Source organism: Hibiscus syriacus, unplaced genomic scaffold (assembly GCF_006381635.1).
Source record: "Hibiscus syriacus cultivar Baekdansim isolate YM2019G1 unplaced genomic scaffold, ASM638163v2 tig00110716_pilon, whole genome shotgun sequence".
Lineage (NCBI taxonomy): Eukaryota > Viridiplantae > Streptophyta > Magnoliopsida > Malvales > Malvaceae > Hibiscus > Hibiscus syriacus.
In genome coordinates, this window is record NW_024062835.1 from 639,961 (window position 1) to 663,763 (window position 23,803).

Below are 23,803 nucleotides of genomic sequence, written 5' to 3' on the forward strand. Positions count from 1 at the left end.
CTGAAAATGAATAGATAACATAATTATTCAAATTCAAATCTATTAAAACATAATAATTTCTTTTATCACACACTTAAAAACTCACAAATTTTTAAGTTAAATTCCAATCATAAGGAATGCATGCAACATTATAAGGAATTACAAATAAAAATATCCACCGGAGGCCACATGAAAGCCTCCAGGGATGAAGCTACCACCGCACACAGCATGTAACATTGTTAGGAATTACAAATAAAAGTCTCCACCGGAGGCCACATGAAAACCTCCCGGGATGAAACTACCACCGCACCCAGCACTTGGGTTCGGCAGGTCTCCATATTGAAAGCTAATCAACTATGTCTTCGACTGTTAAAAGCGACACCAACTCATCGTCATCTTGTTGGGTCCTTATTGTAAAGATTAACGGGGGGGGGGAGCAAAAACAAGGGGGTAAGTTTGGTTTTTTTTCTTTTAAACATGGAAATGGTCTGAAGGCTGGTTAGTGAGATAAAAGTGAGGCGTAGCAGAGGGGATTTTAAGGGTTAAAAGGAACTAACAGTCATTGTTTAACGAAGGTAAGTTCTCTTTATCTTCTGATGTTGTTGGAGCAAGGACAGTTGGTTCCCTGTCGTCACTTCTCACTCAAAGCAATTTGCTGCTTGTCGATGAAGCTGCCGGTCTCATTGCTCTTGGTAACTTTGAACCTATTTCTGACTCGGTTGCCGGGCACCCATCTGGTTGTTTGGGAGGATCAGCATTTTTTGTATTTAGGGGTGCTGCTCTATTATCTCGGTCTGAAGATGGTGGAGCAGTGGGAACCAGTTGAACCAAAGATTTTCTCAATTTCTTTCTCTTGTTTGGCTTTGCTGCATCACGTTTAGCCTGTCAAGAAACAAGTAAACTCTGCATAAGCTATCCATCACCCAAGCAACAATGGTGCAAGTAATAGGCAATAAATTTCCAGATCTAATATATATATATAAGATCATAAATTGTACCATTATGTTTCCAATTTCTGAGAGTGCTTTTCTCCCTGTATGACCATCTTCCTCTGTTTCATCTTCCTTTTCACTCCCCAATGCATTCTGTAGTAGCATTGCGCTGTGAACAACAAGGTTGTTCTCTTCATCGGTGCTGACATCATTTGGGATATTTGCTTCTGTTTCTCTATTACAACATTTGACTGAAGAACAATCACATGACTGTCCACAACAACTTCCATTTGCTCTACATTGGCACTTTGATGTCTCACATAAAGATTTCTCACTACAACTGCAGCAGAATAACCCTTTGACCTCATCAACATATCCCTTATTAATTTTCATTTCATTGGCTCTTGTAGCTCTAGAAGCCTTTCTCCTCGCTCGTTCTTCTTCGGACTGCATCCAGTCATCGTCATCACTTGCATTCATGTCTGAATTTTCCAACTGAGATGTATACATGTCATCCATGGAGTTCCGCTGTTCCTACAATAGCATTTTCAAGTCAGAAGTAGTTGCCAGAAACCAGTCAAGATTACAAGCTCAAATGGAAATCAAACTTACTTTTGGAACACAGTAATAAGAAATGAACTAACCTTCATTTTCATTTCTCGAGCGAGATCAGCCTTTTCTGCAGCGAGTTGTCCGGTCAGGCCACCAAGTATCACCACCTTTTCCTTCAGATATTTTATTTCTGCATCTTTTTCTCGACAACTAACTTCTTTATCTCGCAATGAGCACCTTGAAAGAAGGGCAGCAAGTTATCAATTGAAGCAAAACCATGATAACAAAAGCAAATCAATTTAGTAAGTAATGGAAAGGGAAAGATTTGCTGCGAATGCGAATTTTCTATTTGAAAAGATTCATTACCTTGAGGACGATGCTAAATTGAACAGATAATTCATAATACTTTTTGCTTCGGAGAGGTTCCAAACATGGTTCCAACGTCCTCTTCCATTAAAAGTACGTTCACGTTCTTCAGCTTCAGACAGTTGTGAGGCCATATCGACCAGAGAGGTAGAAGTAGCAGCAAGCATGTTCTCTAGAGCGAAAATCCTTGAGTATCTTGCACCAGCTGACATAGTCTCATGAAAACCTCTGCATTTGGTAGCATTAAAAGAGAAGTAATTGATTACTATGGGAAGGGGAAAAAATCGAATTAAGAGTATATAAAAGAGGATGTTTTAACCTTAATTCACTGTGCTTAAGTATCTCAGCTTTTTCCTTCAATCCTGAAACTTCCTTGGCCATCTTCGCTCTCCTATAGTTCAAACAGAAGAATAAAAGATATTGAATCCTCATGGTAAATAATTTCTGCCATCCTCCATAAAACAATAGCTATAAAGGGAAATGAAACGAAAATCAAGAAAAAAACAGCCACAAAAGATTTTCCACGACAAATATTTTGAATTTTCAAACACTGTAAAAAGGCTCTGACAAAATATATGTTGAAAAGTCAACATAGAATTGGCCAAATTGATGGCAAATTTCGGTGGAAAGTGTACACAATAAATGTACCAAAATTAGCTGGAAATTTGGCATCGAAAGTAGATGAAAAATGTTGAATTTTGGACAATGGTAGAATCATATTTTTAGTCATTGCAATTTAGGGTATTTACAAATTAGTTCTTAAGTTTCAACTATAAATACCCTAGTTCATTTAGCTTCAAAATCATCCCAAAGCATTCTAGCTTTCTTCCAATGCTAGAGAGAATTTAGAGAGTTTCTTGAGAGTTGTTTTCTCCTTTTTATCAAGAGATAATTATCATTGTTTTCTCCTTGGTAGATCGAGAGAAGTTATAATTTCTATTTTCTCATATTGAAATTCTTCTACCGTTGCCCGTGGTTTTTACTTTATATTATTTAGGGGTTTTTCACGTAAATTTTGTGTCTTCTTTATCTTTATTTTTATTTTCTCAAATTATTAGTTGCGATTTTGCTCTATCCGATAGTCGTCTTCCGCAACAATTGATATCAGAGCCAGATTTGAGAGTGTAATATCTGCTTATTGTCTTTGTGGTTGCCACCAAAAGGTGGATCATCCAACATAAGAAAGTAAAAAGTTATTACTCATTCTTTGAAGGTTCCAGAGAACTATTCACGATAGTGAAATAATGGGAGCTATCCGTAAAATAAGCTATGGAAATGAAATTTGACATTGAAAAATTCAATGGGAGAAAATTTTCATTGTGGAAATTGAATATGAAGGCCATCCTGAGGAAAGACGGGTGTCTAACAGCTATCAGTGAAAGGTCGGTAGATTTCACAGATGACAACAAATGGATCGAGATGGACGGGAATGTTATGGCAAACTTCCATCTAGCATTAGCAGATGAAATATTGTCAAGCATCGAGGAGAAGAAGACAACTAAGGAGATATGAGATCATCTTACTAAATTATACGAGGCCACATCGCTACACAATAAAATTTTCCTTAAGAGGAAATTGTACACTCTCCGTATGCCAGAATCTACTTCAGTGACGGAGCACTTAAATACACTGAACACTTTATTTTCTCAGCTTACATCCTTAAGCTGTAAAATAGGAGAACAAGAACTTGTTGAACTTCTACTTCGAAGTCTACCGGATTCGTATGATCAACTCATCATCAACTTGACAAACAGTAATGTCACCAGTCTAGTCTTCGATGATGTTGCAGCTGCTGTTTTACAAGAAGAAAATCGACACAAGAACAAGGAAGACAGACAAGTAAATCTGCAATAAGTAGAAGTATTGACAAAGATGAGAGGGAGATCAACAGAACGTGGCCAAAGCAGCAGTCACAAACATGGTAGATCGAAGTCGAGGAGCAAGAAGAATTTAAAGTGTTACAACTGTGGAAAAAGGGTCACTTGAAGAAAGATTGTTGGAGTCTAAATAAAAACTCCAATCCATAAGGCAATACCGCAAACACTTCAAATGATTGAGATGCTCTATGCTGTAAAGCGTCAACCACCGTGGAAGGTAGAAAGAGATATGCAGATATATCGCTCATTGATTCGGGAGCAATATATCACATGACCTCAAGAAGAGAATGGTTCCATCATTATGAACCTGTCTCAGAGGATCTGTGTATAGTTGCAATGATTATGCCTTAAATATTGTTGGCATGGGAACCATCAAATTGAAGATGTATGATGGAACAATTAAAGTTATTCGAGATGTGCGGCACGTGAAAGGCCTGAAGAAAAATTTATTATCCTACGGATTGTTGGATAATAATGCAAGCAAGATTGAAACACGGAAAGGAATCATGAAGGTGTTCCGTGGAGCGCTTGTGGTGCTGAAAGGCGAAAAGATAGCAGCAAACTTGTACATGCTGAAGGGAGAGACTGTGCTAGAAGCAGAATCCTTTGTTGCCTCATGTAGTTCAGATTCTGCAATGCTATGGCATCAGAAACTTGGACATATGTCAGAACAAGGAATGAAAGTCCTTGTGGAGCAAAAGCTACTTCCAGACTTAACAAAGATATCACTGTCTTTGTGTGAGCATTGCATAACAAGTAAGCAACACCGGTTGAAATTTAATACATCAAATTCTAGAGGCAAGAGTGTTCTAGAATTAGTTCACTCTGACGTATGGCAAGCACTAGTTACATCCCTAGGTAGAGCAAAATACTTTATCTCATTTATTGATGACTACTCCAGGAGATGTTGGGTGTACCCTATTAAGAAAAAGTCAGACGTGTTTTCAACTTTCAAAAACTTCAAGACGTGGGTGGAACTTGATTCTGGAAATAAAATCAAGTGTTTCAAAACAGATAATGGAGGAGAATACACAAGCGAAGAATTTGATGACTTTTGTAGGAAAGAATGCATCAAAAGACAGTTCACAGTGGCGAACGCTCCTCAACAAAATGGAGTGGCAGAGCGGATGAACAGAACCTTGTTAGAAAGAACAAGAGCAATGTTGAGGGATGCAAACCTAGAAAAATCATTATGGGCAGAAGCAGTATATACCGCCTGTTATTTGGTGAATCGAACTCCATTAACTGCAATAGAGCTGAAGACACCAATGAAGATGTGGACTGGAAAAACAGCTGATTATTCAAACTCTATGTATTTGGAAGTATAGTGTACGTGATGTACAACTCCCAAGAAATTTCAAAGCTGGATCCAAAATTCAGGAAATGCAAATTCTTGGGGTATGCTGATGGAGTAAATGGGTATCGCTTGTGGGATCCCACTGCCCGCAAAGTGATCATCCGCAAGGATGCTATCTTTGTAGAAGATAAACTACAAAGAAAAGAAGATGATGATAGCGCTGAAAAGTCAAAGACTACATAGATACATGTGGAAAATGAGGTTGAACAAAGAGATTCTTCTGAAGTAGAACCAACACATGATGAACAAGAACCAGAGAGTTCTGAAGCTCCAACAACTCGTCAATCAGATCGTGTGAGAAGACGTCCCAATTGGCACTCAGATTATGTTATAGAATGTAATATTACATACTATCTTTTAACAAATGACGGTGAGCCATCAACATATGAGGAGGCAATAAACAGCTCATATGCTTCACTGTGGATGATGGCGATGCAAGAAGAAATCGAAGCCCTTCATAAAATAATACATGGGACCTTGTGCCACTACCAAAAGGAAGGAAGCTAATTGGTAACAAATGGGTCTTCAAAATAAAGCAAAATGGCGACGATCAAGTTGAGAGGTATCGTGCAAGACTGGTGGTCAAAGGATATGCTCAAAAAGAAGGTATGATTTTAATGAAATATTTTCTCTTGTGGTTCGACTAACAATAGTTCGAGTAGTTTTGGCAATGTGTGCTACATTGAACTTACATCTAGAGCAACTAGATGTTAAAATAGCTTTTCTTCATGGAAATCTTGAAGAAGAGATTTATATGCTCCAGTCTGAAGGTTTTGAAGAAAAAGAAAAGAAGAACTTAGTTTGCAGGTTGAACAAATCTCTGTACGGTCTAAAGCAGGCGCCAAGGTGTTGGTATAAGAGATTTGATTCCTTCATTATGTGCCTTGGATACAACAGACCTAATGCAGACCCTTGTGCTTATTTCAAGAGGTTTGGTGATAACGATTTTGTTATATTACTTTGTATGTGGATGACATGTTAGTTGCAGGACCTAACAAAGATCATATTGAAGAATTGAATGCACAACTGGTTGGGGAATTTGAAATGAAGGACTTGGGATCAGCAAACAAGATTCTAGGGATGCAAATTCACTAAGATAGAAGTAATGGGAAGATTTGGCTTTCACAAAAGAATTACTTGAAGAAGATCTTGTCACGATTTAGCATGCAAGATTATAAGCCAATTTCTACCCCTCTTCCTATTAACTTCAAATTATCCTCCAGTATGAGTCCTAGCAGTGAAGAAGAGGGGATGGAGATGTCTCGAGTGTCATATGCATCGGCAGTGGGAAGTTTAATGTTCGCTATGATATACACAATACCAGACATTGCACAAGCAGTGGGAGTGGTTAGTCGGTGCATGGCGAATCCAAGCAAAGAGCATTAGAATACAGTAAAGAGGATCCTGAGATACATCAAAGGGACCTCAAATGTTGCATTATGTTACGGAGGATCAAACTTACTAATAAATGGGTATGTAGATTCTGACTATGCAGGGGATTTGGATAAAAGCAAATCTACTACAGGATATGTGTTCAAAATTACTGGTGGAGCTGTAAGTTGGTTTCAAAATTGCAGTCAGTTATGGTTACGTCCACAACAGAAGCAGAATATGTAGTAGGTACACAATCTAGTAAATAAGCAATTTGGTTGAAGATGCTATTGGAGGAGCTTGGGCACAATCAAGAGTATGTCTCTCTGTTTTGTGACAGTCAAAGTGCCTTGCATCTAGTAAGGAATCCAACATTTCATTCAAGGACAAAGCACATACGAGTTCAATACCATTTCATTCGTGAAAAGGTGAAGAAGGGACGGTAGATATGCAGAAGATCCATACCAAAGACAATATAGCAGATTTCATGATGAAGGCGATCAATACGATAAATTTACCTGGTGTCGATCCTCCTGTGGCCTGTCAGAGACGTAAGCAACATAAAGGTATAAGGTAGAAAGAATGGTGTGAAGATATGATTGTTACAATCAAATCTTCAAGTGGAGATTGTTAAAAAGTCAACATAGAAATGGCCAAATTGATGGCAAATTTCGGTGGAAAGTGTGCACAATAAATGCACCAAAATTAGCTGGAAATTTGGCACCGAAAGTAGCTGGAAAATGTTGAATTTTGGACAATAGTAGAATCATATTTTATTCATTGTAATTTAGGATATTTACAAATTAGTCCTTAAGTTTCAACTATAAATACCCTAGCTCATTTAGCTTCAAAACCATCCCAAAGCATTCTAGCTTTCTTCCAATGCTAGAGAGAATTTAGAGAGCTTCTTGAGAGTTGTTTTCTCCTTTTTATCAAGAGAAAATTATCATTGTTTTCTCCTTGGCACCAAAATTAGCTGGAAATTTGGCACCGAAAGTAGCTGTAAAATGTTGAATTTTGGACAATGGTAGAATCATATTTTTAGTCATTGTAATTTAGGGTATTTACAAATTAGTCCTTAAGTTTCAACTATAAATACCCTAGCTCATTTAGCTTCAAAACCATCCCAAAGCATTCTAGCTTTCTTTCAATGCTAGAGAGAATTTAGAGAGCTTCTTGAGAGTTGTTTTCTCCTTTTTATCAAGAGAAAATTATCATTTTTTCTCCTTGGTAGATCGAGAGAAGTTGTAATTCCTATTTTCTCATAGTGAAATTCTTCCACCGTTGCAATTGGTTTTTACCCTATATTATTTAGGGGTTTTCCACGTATTTGTGTCTTCTTTATCTTCATTTTTATTTTCTCAAATTATCAGTTGCGATTTTCTCTATCTGATAGTCGTCTTCCGTAATAATATCTTCACTAACGTTTCTGACTTTTTAGTTCTTAGAGATTGGGTAATGCGGAAACCAAAAGAGTCGTTGCTACTCTGTCAAAATGCACATGAAACCAGAATATGAGAATATAGAAAAATCTGAAAATGCAAAGGATCATGTCTTAAGAAGCATTCAGACATCAAAGAAACAATTCAATGGTAAACTCTGTCAAATCAGGAGATCTAAGATAGTAGACATTATCCAGTACACTCTTGAACCAGTGTCACAGGGTCCTAAAAGTAAATCCTGAGTTGGAATAAAATCAAAGCTCAAACCAAATAAGCGAAATAAAATGAAAGGGTAAGCTATTTGTAGCTCGACATGGTATCTGCACATGAATTAATAAACAGGACTCACTCTGCCATCTGTCGTTCATATTGAGAGCGTACATCATGCACCCGTACTGTGACTTCAAGTTCATGCTCAACTGTTTGCATTATTGCCTTCAATGGAAGAAAACACATAATATCAAAAAAAGAGAACCACGTAGAACATGCATTAAAAAGTACAAGTTTGATAATTATAACCCATGGCAATTCAGTAAGACATGTAAGACCAAAAATGATTGGTCCAAGCAATTCGAAATCATTCTGTTTAATCTATTTGCTGTTATCAATACCTGAACTCCAGGACCACTTCCATTTCCAGCGCCTGCATATTAATGATATTATTTTATTGAGTGATAATTACACAGAAAAACAAAAGAATAAACTGCATGATGTGAAAATGGTTCTTACTAGGAGCTTCACGTGAGGAAGCCTTTCGAGATTCTAGAAGCTCCTTTAGCCTTTTTGTAGCCATAGCAGACTCTTCAGTCTTTCTTTGCAAAACCTAACATGCACATAGGAAAACTTAGTACAATTCATTAGAATTAGAAAGATCAAAGCTTTCCATCGAAAAATAAATGTCACCATCTTTTGCCTCTGATTCAGAGCTAAGAGCTTGTGCATCTCATACTCATTTCTTCTTCCCTCTTTCTTAAGCTGGTTAGCAAGAAAAAGAGAGTAATTATATGTTGACAAAAGAAGAAAAAAATGTTTCTAGATGCAACTGCCAGAATTTTCATATACCTGCTGGACCTCTTTCTCTCGTGATGCTTTCCATAGCTTAAACTGTTCAGCTTCTTGCTTGATCTTTTGTTGCAGTTGAACCTGAAAAAAAAAAGGAAATATTATTTCTTGTAGCAAGAACCATATTCCCCTTTTGCAGAAACTACTTCATTTTTAAGATGAAGAAATGGAGAGCTTGGGATCGAGATTCACCTTCTGAGATCTGATTCTTTGAATCTCATCCTGAAGTCTCTTTGCTGCTTCATCACTTTTTTGTTTCTGTCTCAAAAGCTGAGCATGAACATCCTGCTTCTTCTTCAACTCTGCAACCTACAAAGCAAAAAAATTAATATAGAAACAGATAATTACTGTTCATAGAGGAAAGAAAATTCAAAACACACTTGTGACTCAAGGACGTTCAATTTGTGCAGGTATTCCTCCTCTAACTTTTGGGCAACAACATCAGAGGGAGAAGAAATATTGCCTAGATTATGTCTTAGCTCCTCAATTTCTTTCTGCCAATTGACAAATTAAAAGGAAACAAATTAATAATATAGGATTACACTAATCAGAAAATAACACTGATTTTAGGTAAGGCACTAACCTGCAAAGTCCTTTTCTCATGTTCCAACTCATTAACTTTCTTCTCATAAAGTTGTTTAAGAACTGAGGTGCCAGAACTTGCAAAACGTTTCATTTCAGCCTTAAACAGATAAAATGCCGTGAGGAAAATACATAAAATGGAACAAGTGTAAAACCAAAATGATGAGAGAGTAAATATTTTGTATTAGATAAAATGCCTTAAACAGATCTTCTTGAATTCTAATGAACAAAGCACATATACCTCTTTCTGTTCAAGTCTTTTGTCCAACTCCATAAGCTCCCTGTCCAATTTTTCTTGGAGAGTAGAATGTTTTACCTCCTTTTCGTTATCCTCAATGTCATCTACTTGAACAAAAAATTATGCTTACATCCATAAGTTCGGTGGTAAGGTTTTAAAAAGTTGGATAGTGAATAGAACAATGATAAAAATGAAAATCACAAAAAGTAAAAGGCTTAAATGACGTTTTGTATTGTGTCAGAGTTTAAATTCCCTAACCAGAAAAGCAACCATCAAAATCATTGAATTTAAAGCTTGATGAGGATTCTTATGGTAATCAGTCATATATATATTTCAAGTATGCTTCAATTCTAACCAGTTAAGAGATTTGCAATTGGGGGAAAAACGATAGGGAATAAATTAAGAAAAACCTTGGACAATAATTATATGCGTTTACCTTTCAACAATGTAATACAATTATACTGAACACACAAAAAAGATTTAACGTAGTTAGTCTCTCACAAAATAACTAGTAGTAACGGGGTCACTATTGTCCCCATACCTGAAGATAAATAATCATTTCCGGAAGAAAATAGTGAATTTTTTGAGGTTCCATCTTCATCTTCAACTACACTATCAGAAATTCGTCTACACTTTGAACTGTTTAAGCTTTTCAGGCGTATCAATTCTCCTTCCAGCTCTTGAATTTTCAACAGATAAGTTTTCATCAAATCAAAATCCTGGAATAATGCAAAAGCACATGTGAACCGAAGATTGTCTTCATCAAATTCTAGATCCAATAGCTGACCTTACCTGATTTTGGTTAGACTCTATTTCATCCCATGATTTACCATTACGAATTGCTTCTATTTGCATTACCAGTTTCTCCTTCTCAGCCTGAAATATTTTATTTTACACAATATTGTATTCTGTTTGACCAGCTACACAAGCATGGAATGCAAAAGGGAATTTTTTTAACTAAATGAAGGCGAAAAGAAAAGAGAAAACTCACCTGAGCTTCAAGTGCACGTTGAGCTAATTGTTCACTAGCGAGTCTACGTTCTTGAAGCTCTTGTCGTAGCTCTCCGTTGCTTGCTTCAAGTAAAGATACCTTATGCTTGAGAATCTGGATGGGAAAAAAGGGCATACAACAAAAGGACGTACTTTAAGCAAGTAAAGAATCAGAACGTGTTTGAATGTTCTATGTAAAAATAACCTGAAGTTCATCAAATGATCCATTGCCATCACCACGATAAAACAAAAGCTCAGCTTGCAAGTGCTCAATTTGGCTCCGCATTGTCTGCAACTGAGCTGCCATTGGATCACGGTTTATCTAAGCAAGTGCGAGAGATGAGATTGTTAGAATGAGAATTATAAAGCCCAGAAAAGAACTTTCCTTTTGCAAGTAAGCTCTTACAACTGCCTTATTCTGAATGTTTCGAGCACGATTGGCATACTTCAAGGTGTTTAGAGTTTCTTCAGCATTGGTGTCGGCCGGACTAACACAAGCTAAAATCAATATAGAAGAAACAACACTTAAGGATCATAAACAAAATTCAAAACAAAAACCTGGAACAAGTTTATATCAATAGTGACAACTATTAATGCATTAGAAGATAAAATAGCATACCAATCATCACGGTTTTGTTGTTTCCTCCAAGAGAATCCTGAAAATTTAGAATTCCATTAACAAATGCAAGTTTTCCTACTGAAGTAAGTATTTCCATCGAAGGACAATTTTATAAAATATATATTTTTTTATAATTCAAGAAAATTCAATTATAAAACAAGGGCGCGGTGACAATGTGTGCAGGTTTCACAAGTCACTATATGGTCTCAAATAGTCTGCACAAGTCTGGTTCAAGAGATTACCAAAGGTAGTAAAGAAGCATGGTTTCTTGAAATGCCATATAGACCATACTAGGAGAAGCGTGGAAATCAAGGGATGTCGACTAGTATTTAATGAAATGTTTTAGGAGTAATCTTGTTGATCGTGGTTGGTAGAGATAAATTAGGAGTAATTGTTGCATTTTGTAATATTGCTAATTATTAGGGCCTAATATCATGCTTACTGATAATTTCTTGTTTTTAGGAGTTGAGCAAGTATAGAGGCATCGTAACCAGCGAAATGTATCTCTCAAAAACCCTCCATTCTATTTCTCAACAAACTATTTTTCTTCCAAAATTTCTCTTTTCAACATTAACTTCTCACAATAATATTTCACAGCATTGTTAAACACTTAAAATTAAGAAACCACTCTTTTTCACAACATTTTTTTCAGGAAACTTATCAAAAGAATTTTTTTCTAAACCAAACCTTCTAAAAATACTTTTCAATGCATCATGTACTTGCTGAATATTTAAATTCATTAAACCCAAGACTAATTGACAACTGGTTGATAGCAATTTGACTTATCCAATTCAATTTGTTCTGAACAAATAATCTGCTTCAACAAAGATCAAAGCGTCCAATTAAAACTCCAACTGGTTGAAATGATTCTTCATATATATATATATCTGGATAAAACACTGTTTAAAACATACCTGTAACAAGCGAGCCAACTTGCTATCACGATATGGTACATGCCCCCCTTCTTTTCTCTTCCTCTCATCTCCCAAGGCACTAATCACATTCCCTAGAGCTAGTAAACCTTTATTGATATTAATTCCTACAAGAACAAAATGTCAAAACTTTTTAGACAAAATAAATCAAAAAGTTCCATATTGTGGCTAATTTAGAACCTATAGCTATTTTAATAGATAACATGAGGCTTTAGGAAATGGAAAAACTAATATACCTTCTTTTAACCGTGTGCCATTAGCACCCGTCCTTTTTGCACGTTCTGAGCCAGCAAGGTCCACTAAATGAAGCTTTGCACTTAAGATATCATCACAGATATCATTATTTACCGCACTTAAGCAGCTACCAGTCTTATTTTGCTCTATGCTTATTGTAAAGATGGCATGTGAACGACTGGAAACAATGTAACGATCATTGCATTTGGCATAAGCACAAATTTTTTTAAAAAAAATATCATTACATTATTTATGATTATGTAAACCTTATAAATCTAACACACCATGGTATTATAACAACGAAAATGATATTTAAATCAAAGATAGTACTGATTCTGGAGAAGCCAATAAAATGGGATTACTAAAACATATGGATTCATAACCCTCACCTTGATTGGCTATTCATATTGGTACTTCCTGTAGCTCGAGACAAAGAACCTCGTGCCAAATTTGATGCCATCTCTTCTTTCGTCCGAACTTCTGCCTCAGTCACCCCAGAAAGTGTTATTCCCCCACTCCCTGTTTCCCTAATTTGTATAGGAGGTCTTCCAAGAGTTGTAGACTTTGAGTCAAGTAAATCAAATACCTCTTCCTTAAATATCTGTCAAATTCAAAGATACTAAATAAGCACATTACCTGATAATAATAATAATTATAAGTTGAAGAATTATTGTTTAGCCTACAAAATTACCTCAATAAATGATACTCTTATCAAAAACTCCGTGGAGTTTTTCACTTCCCCAACTCTTCTAAATATAGTTTCCATAACTTTGGGTATAATCCCACCATTACTTTCCTCGTCGTTGTAATTGGTTCCCATAGTATATGTTTTACCAGAACCCGTCTAAAAAAAACCCAGAAACACAACATATTTGTTAGAAAATAGTAAAATTTTATTTTAAAAGAGGAAATTAATAAAAATATTAATTAAGAAAGCCCTCAATTGAACAAAATGAAGCTAACCTGGCCATACGCAAGTACAGTGGCATTATAACCACGAAAAACTGCATCAACCAGAGGATCAACACAATCATCATAAATAGAAGAAGGCGGCGGTCCCCCTCCCCCGTAAACGTAATCATATGTAAAGGAATGAGACCCAATTTGAACCTGTAATCGAAACAATAAAAAAAAATCAAACACTAATCCATTCCAATATAAGATTTCAACTTCGGAAATATATTTATAAAATCGAAATACCTGAGGTTCGCCAGGAACGACAGTGATGCAATCCGTACATCCATTGACAAGCTCTGTAGTAATAAGAGGCCGAATGTTGACGGCTACTCTAACGGAATCAGAACTCTCCATCTCCTAAATAATGCGATCAAAATCTACAAAACAAAATCTTCCAAATCACTCAAAATGAAATGTATCACATTTTAAATCCATGAGCTGATGAGATTAAACCCAAAAAAAAACCTTATTGGAGAACGCAATGCCTGGCGGAGATGGAGCTTCGTGGTTTTTGGGGGTTCTGGTTTTTTGTTTTTTAGACGTTAAAGTTTTGAATTTTCGTTGGGGAAAATAAGAAGAGCCGGTGTCACGTGAAAATCACGTGATGAAAGGTTAAAATTGGGCGGTAAGGGGTTGGCGGGGAATGCCTGTAATCTTATTCTAACAATCATTGGTTTACAACTAACAAAACTAACTTGCTAATTACAGAAAGTGTAAATTTCAAATTTGGTAACTGTTTATTCTCTTTTTTATTGTAATTACTTTACTTTAAATATTTTTAATTTCTTCACTGAATTTAATAAATTTGATTTTTTTTGTCACTCAATCATTTTCTCACTAACGGCGTTATAAATAGGTTTTTATATAGATGCAAAACGACACAATTTTGGTGAAAATTTTATTTTACCATTAATTATTTAATAGCGGAGTGACAAAAAAATAATGTATTAAGGTTAGTGAAAAAATTGAAAATTTTTAAAGTTTAGTAAGTAAAATATGAGAGATAGTAAAATTTAGTGATGAAATTTATAATTTACCGTTATAGAAAATTCGGTGAAATTGGATTTACGTCACGTGGTTTTATTTAAACTTGGATTTACATCACGTGTTCTGTTTCCCTACGAATGGAAGCCATTCATTGAAGAAGATAACTTGATAGAAACAATATTGTGTAAAATGAATGGGTGTAAAATGAATGGGAAGTTCTACGGTGCGGCACCTTAATATAAAGATAAAATAAGGCTCTATCGGTTTTGTTATTATTTAAATAACAAAATCGGTAAAAAAATACCTAAAATATTATTATTTTTACCTAAAAAATCAATTTTTTAACATTTTCGGTAAAAATGTCCAACAATAACAAAACCGGTAGCGCCTAATAATGTTTCCGGTCATTTTTACCAATTTTATTATTTAAACAATAATAAAACCGGTAGCACCTTATTTTGTTATTTAAACAATAACAAAATCGGTGACACCTTATTTTAGCCTTTTATTAAATCTGTCACACGTGAGTATTTCCCAAAATGAAGTATTGCGTGGAGAAGAGAAGTAAAACCAATTATTTGATCCATACTTATTTGTTAAAGCTGCCTCCATTTTTATGTTTGTGTTTCAATCTCAATATATTTTTCTAACACCTCGTGTGTCATTTACATGTAATTCTATTTTACGGTGACCTAATTTAAGGTTAAGGAAATGCACAATAGGAATTGTAAAACTTTTTTTAACATTTCCAATTGAGTACAACATAAAATGTTAATCTTTTAACATTTTCGTAAGCTAAAATGTTGTTTTTTTAACATTTTCAGCAACAACAAAAAATGTTGTCTTCTTTATAAGATTTTTTTTGCAACTAGAAATGTTAAAAAAATTAACATTTTAGGTTGTGAAAATATTAGAAGATTAATATTTTAGGTTGCGCTCAACTGAAAATGTTAAAACAAAGTTTAACATTTCCATTTGTGTCTTTTCTTAGGCTTAAATTAGGCTGCATTTTCTTAGTCATTTTATCGTTCTCTCATTCTTGATATTTTAGATATATGCTTCATTTATTTTTATTTCTCTAATTTATTATTCTTCCCAAAGAATTTAAACTTGAATAGTTGCATCTCATGCGACATCGTCCAATATATTGAAGGATCGATCCAATTCTTTATGTTTTGTAAAGGATCGATCCCCGTAAAATTCGATGAAAATGATAAAATTTAATTCATTAAAGGTTCTAAGTGTCTTTAAGTCTTAATTTGACCCTAAATTTGTTTATTTATAGTTCATAATGGTTCCAAAAATGGAATGTTAATTGATACTTTGTCTTTAATCTGAATTTGGTGAGATTTGGTTTGTAACTCTTAAATATACTGAATTGCATAATGAAAGTTTCAATTGCATGTTTGTTGTTTGTATGTGACTTTTGAATTGTTTACGTTTTAGTCCTTAGAATTGCATGTTTGATTAGGTACTTGTTTGGCGTCCTCTTGATCTGAAAATTTGGATGTGTTCAATTGGATGTTAATAATGATTATTTTTTAACTCAATTTTTTTAACGTTGAATTAATAATGGCATGTGAAATGACTAATTTATTCTAAGATATGTTTGCATGTTGAATGTTTATCCTAACTTTTTAAACTTAGTTTATATGTTTAGGGTTTAATTTTGTTTGATTCGTTTCGGAATCTAATGTACACTCAGAATGTTCGGCCATTCTTCATAGCCGAATATAGGATATTATAATTATAATGAAAGCATGATTTACTTTTCACCCTTTTGGATAGTATTTATGATTGAGAATGAATGTGACCTTATAGATTGTAATAAGTCTAGTACTTTGCATAATGAATATATTGAGATTCGTAATATAAATTGTGAATAAAGGAATATAGTCGTGTGACATCTTGAAATAGTCTAACGAATAATTAATGTGATGACTCAAATATGTTTTGCCTTATACTTGGATTAAGTGTAATGTATCTAAATAAGAGACTACGGATAATAAGAGTGGAAGACTAGTGACTATAAGTTCATAATTGGCTAATATGATTATTTTTATGAAACTCATCAAATATAATAGAGTAGATGTGTACTCATTGAGCTTGTTAGCTTATTCTTTGAATTAATTACACCTATAGATTACAAATTTTATGGATCACTATAGGACAACTATTGGTAATGATTAATCTCACATAGAGTTGGAAACATTATTGGGAATGGATATTTAATGTCTGCATTCTCTACTCCCTTGTTGAGTGATAGAGAACAAGGAGGACTCTCGCGCACCGTCGTCGCGCCGTCCGTCCGTCTTGTCTCGTCTTGTGGTCGTGGTCGTAATACGTGTCTCTTCGACACGATTTTTCTCTGAAAGAACAAATGAAAATGTGAAAGATTTTATATATATATATATTTATAGGTTGTTGAGGATTGTTTAAATACAAATATTTTAGATGATAACATATGATTAATTAGTTATCTAAAATTAAATAAATTTAACAATTATTTTCATCTGATTTTTTATTGGACGATTATACCTCTATTTCTAGCCTATAAATAGAGAGAGTTGAATTCAGCTTCTCAACTCACTCCACAACTCACTTTTCACTCCCTTAGTGTTTCTAAAGTTGTTCTCTATATATTTTTCGATTAAAAGTGCAATAAGGCCAGCAGTCCACTCGGGTTTTGGGTGTACAAAATTTGGAGCGATCGTGTTAACCTCGTTGGATGATCTATCTATTGGAGTAATTACACACATCGGGGCGAATTCGTTTCTAAGGTAGTGGTTTTTACCACGATGCGATTTACGATTAAAACTTTTGAATTATTATTTATTTTCTAGTCATTGCTAACGGTGTGATTTTGCAGTCCATATTTCCAACAATTTAGAAACGAATTCATATATATTGTAAATATGACATAACCTTTGAGCAAGCTGATTCTCGATCTTTCCAAGATCGATGCACTTAATGGAAAGAATTATCGAAGATGGTCCCAAAGAATATTGATATTCTTCGAGTAACTTGACATTGATTACGTGTTGCTTACGCCATCACCTACCATGCCGCCAACCCTAGTTGTCGGAAACAATACTGATGCAGTTCTAAACGATGTCACCATATTCAATGCTAATGTTGTCATTGCTACCCGTGAGAAATACGAGAAGGACAATAAAACGGTGTGAGGACACCTACTCAACCACATGTCAAACAAATTGTTTGATATGTTCTTTAGAGAGAAGTGTCAAGGTAATTTGGGACACTCTGGAAAAGAAGTATGGTGTTAACGATGCGGGCATCAAGAAGTATGTTGTCGGTTAATGACTTAAATTCCATATGACGGATGACAAGCCGATAATAGATCAAGTTTATGACTACAAGAACTAGGTCGCCGACATCATCGTTGAAGGAATTCATATGCGTGAGGTGCTTCAAGCCAATGTCCTCATCGAGAAGCTGCTCAAGTCCTGGTCCGACTACCGTAATTCTCTCAAGCATAAAAGGAGATATATTTCCTTGAGGTGTTAGGGGGCCATATGAAGATTAAAGTAGCCAATCAGTTAAAAGATAAGGTTGCTAATTCCCTTAGTAATTTATCTTTTAAAGCTAACTTGGTTGAGTTAGATTCAAGAAGATCATGAAACAAGGGAATCAATATAAGAGGACTAAACCTTAGATGGCTGTAAACTTCAAGAAATTTAGGAATGTTAAACTTGAAGGAAAGACACTCAAGTGTTATGTCTACGGCCTAGCCGGCCACAAAGCTTATCAATTCCAACACCGCTCAGACCGCCAGAATGACAACAAGCCATAAATACACATTATGGAAAAAAGATGATGACATCATTGTTGCAGTGGTTTCAGAAGTCAATCTGGTGGAGAACAATTCTATATGAGTGGTTGATACTAGCGTTTCAAAGCAGTTCTGCGCAAGGAAGGACTTTTTCACTGAGTTCAAGTATGTGAACGAAGGTGAACGAGTGTACATGGGGAACTGTAGCAACTTTGAAGTGCTAGGAAAAAGAAAGGTTTTACTCAAGCTGACTTCTGGTAAAACTCTGGCCTTGAATAATATTCTGTATGTACCTACCTTGCGTAGAAATTTGATAAGTGATGTGCTTCTGAATATGGCAGAGATTAAGTTAGTTTTTGAGGCAGATAAACTTAAATATTCCCAAAATGGTAATTATGTTGGGAAATGGTTTTTAAACGATGGTTTATTTTTCATATAAACTCAACTTAATGAAAATAAAGTTACCACTTATTCTTACATTGTTGAATCTGTTAATATGTGGCAAGCTAGATTAGGGCACGTAAATATTCATGCTTTAAAGAAATTGATGAATATGAATGTTCTTCCTAAACTAGACATAACTAGCTTTAACGAATGTGAAATTTGTGTAGAAGCCAAGCATGCTAAACCTTAGTTTAAGATTGTTTCTAATAGAAAGACTGAATTGTTAGAACTTATCCATACCGATCTAGCAGACTTTAGAAACGATAAAAGTAAAGGAGGAAAACATTACTACATAACTTTTGTAGATGATTATTCAAGATACATAAAAATTTATATCCTTAGAAATAAAGATGAGGCTAAAAACTTCTTTCTTATTTATAAGGCAGAAGTTGAGAATCAATTAGATATGAGAATTAAACGGGTTAGATCTGATAGAGGTAGTAAATATGGATCTAATTTTTTAAAAGTGGTTTGTGAGAAAAATGGCATAATTCATGAAACTTCAGCCCCTTATTTTCCTCAACAAAACGGTATAGTTGAAAGGAAAAATAGAACTTTAAAAAAATGATGAACTTATTATTAATAAGTTATAGGTTATCTGATAACATGTTGGAGGAAGCCATTCTATCTACAAATCATATCTTGAACTGTGTACATCATAGGAAATTAGATTCTACCCCATACGAATTGTGGAAAGAATATGCTCTAAATCTAAAATACTTGAAAGTGTGGGGTGTTTAGCTAAAGTGTGCTTGTCAGACTTTAAGAAATCCACTATCAGACCTAAAATTGTTGATGTAGTGTTTATAGGGTATGCTACAAATAGTGTCGTATACAGATTCATGCTTCTAGAAGATTATTCTATTTTTCAGTCAAGGGATGATGTTTTCTTTGAAAATACTTTTCCTTTAGAGAAACCAATACTAAATGCCGAAACACAAATAGAAAATATTCCATCAACCTCTTCTAGTATACCTGTTAGGTATTCTCAAGAGATTATTTTCGAGCCTAGAAGTAAAAGGAAAAGAGTTGAAACCTCTTTTGGACCAGATTTTATTACTTTCTTTATTTCTGAGATAAATGATTTAAATTCTCTTTTTGATCCTATAGCTCAAATATTTCTGTTAGATGATGATCCTAAAACTTATGAAGAAACTATAGGATCTATTGATGCTAGTTTCTGGAAAAACACTATCAATGATGAACTAGAATCGAAAATGTCTAATTATACTTGGGAATTAGTTGACTTGCCTAGGGGATTCAAACCAATCTGCATCAAATGGGTCTTTCAGAAGAAACTGAGGCCAAATGGTTCGATCCAGCAGTACAAGGCAAGGCTAGTCGTGAAAGGGTTCACTCAAAAGTTTGGTTTATTATACTTTGATGCTTACTCTCTCATTACGAAAATCTCAACGATATGTGCATTATTTGCACTAGTCACTATTCACAAATTGCAAGTACATCAAATGGATGTTAAGACTGTATTTTTGAATGTGATCTAGATGAGGAGATCTAAATGGAGCAACCACTAGGTTTTAAAGCACTTGGTATGGAAGGCAAAGTCTGTAGACTTGAAAAGACACTCTATGGACTTAAATATGCTCCTAAACAGTGGTACGAGAAATTTCATAAAACTATACTTAGTTTTGGTTTTATTGTGAATGGTTCGGATGCTTGTGTGTATTCGAGGATGTTTGACATTAATTGTATCATCATAAGTTTGTATGTTGATAACATGTTTATTTTTAGTTCCAACATTGTGTCCATTAACAAAATAAAAAGTTCATTGTCCAATAAGTTTGATATTACATATTTGGGATAAGTCGATATAATATTACGAGTTAAAGTTACTGAAACTGAAAAGGGATTTTCTTCAAGTCAAACACACTATATTGAAAAAGTGTTAAAGAAATTTGATAGTTTTTACGTCATCCCTATTTTAACTCCTTATAACCCTAGCATACATCTCTTTAAAAATAAAAGAAGTAGCATTTCCCAAACATAATATGCTAAATTGATCACAAGCTTAATGTTCTTAATGAACTATATTGTTGAGTTAATCGATCGATGGAATCGACCAAGAGGGGGTGAATTGGCAATTAAAATTTCGGAGGAAGCTTTTGTAGAAAATTGAAAGTAATTGCACAGCGATTTAGAGTGGTTTGACTTTCTTAACCAAAGTCTACGTCCACTACCTTAGCTATCCACACTAAGGATTTTTCAACAAATTCACTAATTTGTTCTTTCTTTTGAGGCCAAACAGATAACCTTACAACTCCCTCAAGAATATACCCTAATTCTTGAGAATACTCTTTATCAAAGAGAAGATTACAAATTCGCAAACTTAATGAAAAACTTCACAGGGTAAATGTGTTTGCACAATTCTAGAACAAATAAAAGAACACTAAAAATGAATACAATTGAGTACAAGTAGTGTTCTTGAAAGCAAAATGAATATTGAATGAAAAATAGGCTTGAAATGCTCAAAGTTGAGGTTTGATGCTTTCTCTTTGATTCTCTCTTGATTCTTGTTGATTGTTATTTCTTGTTGTTGATCAATGAGTTCTAAGCTTGTTTAAATACTCCTTCAATTGATTCTGAATGTTGGGGATAATTAGTGGAGTCAATAGAGTCGTTTAAGTGTGAAAACAATTAATAAAGCAGTTAGGAGCGTCTAGTGCATCGATGCATAAGGCTAGTGCATCGGTACACTATGTGTAAAATTCAAATATTTCGACCGTTAGACCCTTAGTACATCGGTGCACTAAGAGTGTATCGACGCATGAAGTGCATTCGATGTTTCAAACTAGCCCGAGTGCATCGATGCATGGTCTGTACATCGATGCATAAAATGCATTCGATATTTTCATAAAACCTGAGTGCATGGTTTGAAATACTTTGTGAAAATTGTTTTAAAAATATTTTAAGATTAAAAAATAATTTTACACTTTAGTAAGGATTGAAATTGATCTTTGAAAGACTTGTTGTAATATTTTGATATTCGAGTAATTAAATCGAATATACTAAGAAAATCATTTGTAAAATCTTAAAATTCATTTATACTTAATTTATTATATCGAAACATCAAAATGTTTTCAACAATATCCCCCTTTTTGATATAACAAAACATTTTAGTAATTTTAAGATTTTGGAATCAAGTTTTGAAAAATTACTCCCCCTTACTATAACACTTCTCCCTATAACCCTTCTCCCCCTTTTTGTTAAATCAAAAAGACTCTAAACGTATTAAACAAGGTTTTGAAAAACTTAGCCAATTGATTTATTAATTTAAAGATTAAGCTGCTAAGATCACAATCAAAAGAGATATTAGCCATTAGTCCCATCATAATTCATAATAAAAATGTGAAATGGTAAAAATTGGTTATAATGCAACTAATATGTAAATGATGCAAAAATTAATAATCATTAAGCTCAAAAAGAAAACCAAACCAAATATATATATAATAAGTTCAAATATCCAAAGCAACCAAAATATAAATCCAAACAAATTCAAACATCCAACAAACAAAGTAAAAAATCCAAAAGTATTCAAAATGTTTTAACAAGTAAAGTTCTAAGTTAATCCAAAACAAAAACAAAGCAAGGTCTACTCGTCCATAGAAGGATCGGGAGGAGGAGGAAATTGTGCTTGCATCTCAAGAGTAAGAGCATCCATACGTGCAAGCATCTCCCTTTGAAACTCCATTTGTTGAGCTTCCAAAGTGTCTAAACGATGATTCACCGCTTCGTAGTTTGCAGTTAAATGGGATTCGATGGAAGCAAACCGTAGATCAAATGTCTCCAAAAATGAACAGAAATATGGAGGCACTTGATCCTCTTGTTGTGCTGGCGCATTGTGGGATCGTCAATATCTTGAAATAGCCCTTGAAGCTCGGGATCATCGTTTGTAGCCGGTGCCGGTGGAGGTTGAGTACGAGAGGAGCTAGGAGCAACAGGTGCTCATGAAGAACTCGCTCTCGGAGTTTGCTTATAGGGTCGATAAACCCATTGACCAGTTTCCTCATCCTGTTTCCAATCAGCTTTCTTTAAGGAGGTAAGATTGATTTGGTTTTGAAGAGGAATGGGATTATCAAGAGAGACATTAAGACCGAGTTTGATAAAAAGATTATTAAGTAGACACCCATAAACTAAAGTTTTGACATATTTAGAAGGGACATCATTTATGGTATCTACTAGTTCACTGAAAATGATTTGTGGCAAATTGATTTTTCTATTATGTTGGATACAATACATCCACCATAAATCCCTAATACGAAGAGTGGAGTACCTACCTCCGGATGGTCCAAACCACCAAGAGATCATCAAATGGAGAAATCAATTGTGATGAGATCGTAGAGTACTAACACTAGCGTTAGGAAGATAGGGATATGCCACAGTTTCTTTTTCATTATATAGACCATTGTCATCTAGCCCAAATTGCCTAGTGATAGACTCGGAGTCAATATGAATATATTATCCTAAAAGGTAGGATCTAATTCCTATAGTCTCACATTGAGTCTGGTTTTGAATACATACCACATTAGAGTAGAAAATGTGGACTAACTGATGATAGACGATTGGTTTTAGGTGAAACAATTTATCAAACTTCCATGATTTGAGAGTTGGAAGGTATTCGAAGTTAATATCTATTATGGCTTGAACAGAAGGAATACGCTCTTCCCGGATTTTATAAGATTGGAAAGAATTTATGTACATATGGTAGAGTTCGTCTCTACGACGTTCTGGCATATTAAAATAGGAACTTATAATGGTCATATCGGGATTGTTTGGATTTGAAGGTTGAGGAGGAATGGGAGGTCAATTTGAACGACTTGATGAAGTCTTAGGGCATTTAGGGTTTGATATGGTTTAAGGAATCAGAATTAGGAATGTAACCTGCAATTATAAAACACTTGTACGCAATATAATCAATCCCAAAACTCAATTGAGTCTACAATAATTCAAGGTTCTCTAAATCGAATCCTAATGGGAAAAGATTATGAAAATAACATTTAGAAATATCATAATTCATATAGTTTTCATGAAAACAATATAATAAAATCAAAAACAATAATTTTCGAAAATAACA

The 23,803-nt window shown here is 34.6% G+C and overlaps 1 protein-coding gene across 4 annotated transcripts; it reads right to left on the minus strand.

The window, feature by feature from the left end:
* Window positions 1-599: 599 nt before the first annotated feature.
* LOC120138903 (kinesin-like protein KIN-4C) lies at window positions 600-13,857 on the minus strand. 4 transcript variants are annotated; one of them, XM_039154292.1, is made up of 26 exons: window positions 13,772-13,857; window positions 13,497-13,643; window positions 13,225-13,377; window positions 12,923-13,134; window positions 12,536-12,711; window positions 12,282-12,406; window positions 11,368-11,404; window positions 11,155-11,246; window positions 10,954-11,070; window positions 10,750-10,863; window positions 10,551-10,634; window positions 10,300-10,477; window positions 9,762-9,862; window positions 9,522-9,620; window positions 9,319-9,432; window positions 9,131-9,247; window positions 8,939-9,019; window positions 8,780-8,851; window positions 8,606-8,699; window positions 8,488-8,519; window positions 8,226-8,311; window positions 2,149-2,220; window positions 1,830-2,057; window positions 1,556-1,700; window positions 975-1,445; window positions 600-861 (listed from the first exon to the last, which is right to left on the minus strand). In XM_039154292.1, exons 1-26 carry the CDS (start codon window positions 13,775-13,777, stop codon window positions 622-624), a joined length of 3,393 nt encoding a protein of 1,130 aa, XP_039010223.1. In that variant the 5' UTR covers window positions 13,778-13,857; the 3' UTR covers window positions 600-621. The 4 variants fall into 4 exon arrangements, with proteins under 4 accessions (XP_039010223.1, XP_039010222.1, XP_039010221.1 ...); XM_039154291.1 differs by having other exon boundaries at window positions 975-1,439; window positions 13,734-13,844; XM_039154290.1 differs by having other exon boundaries at window positions 978-1,445; window positions 13,734-13,844.
* Between the last annotated feature and the right edge of the window lie 9,946 nt (window positions 13,858-23,803).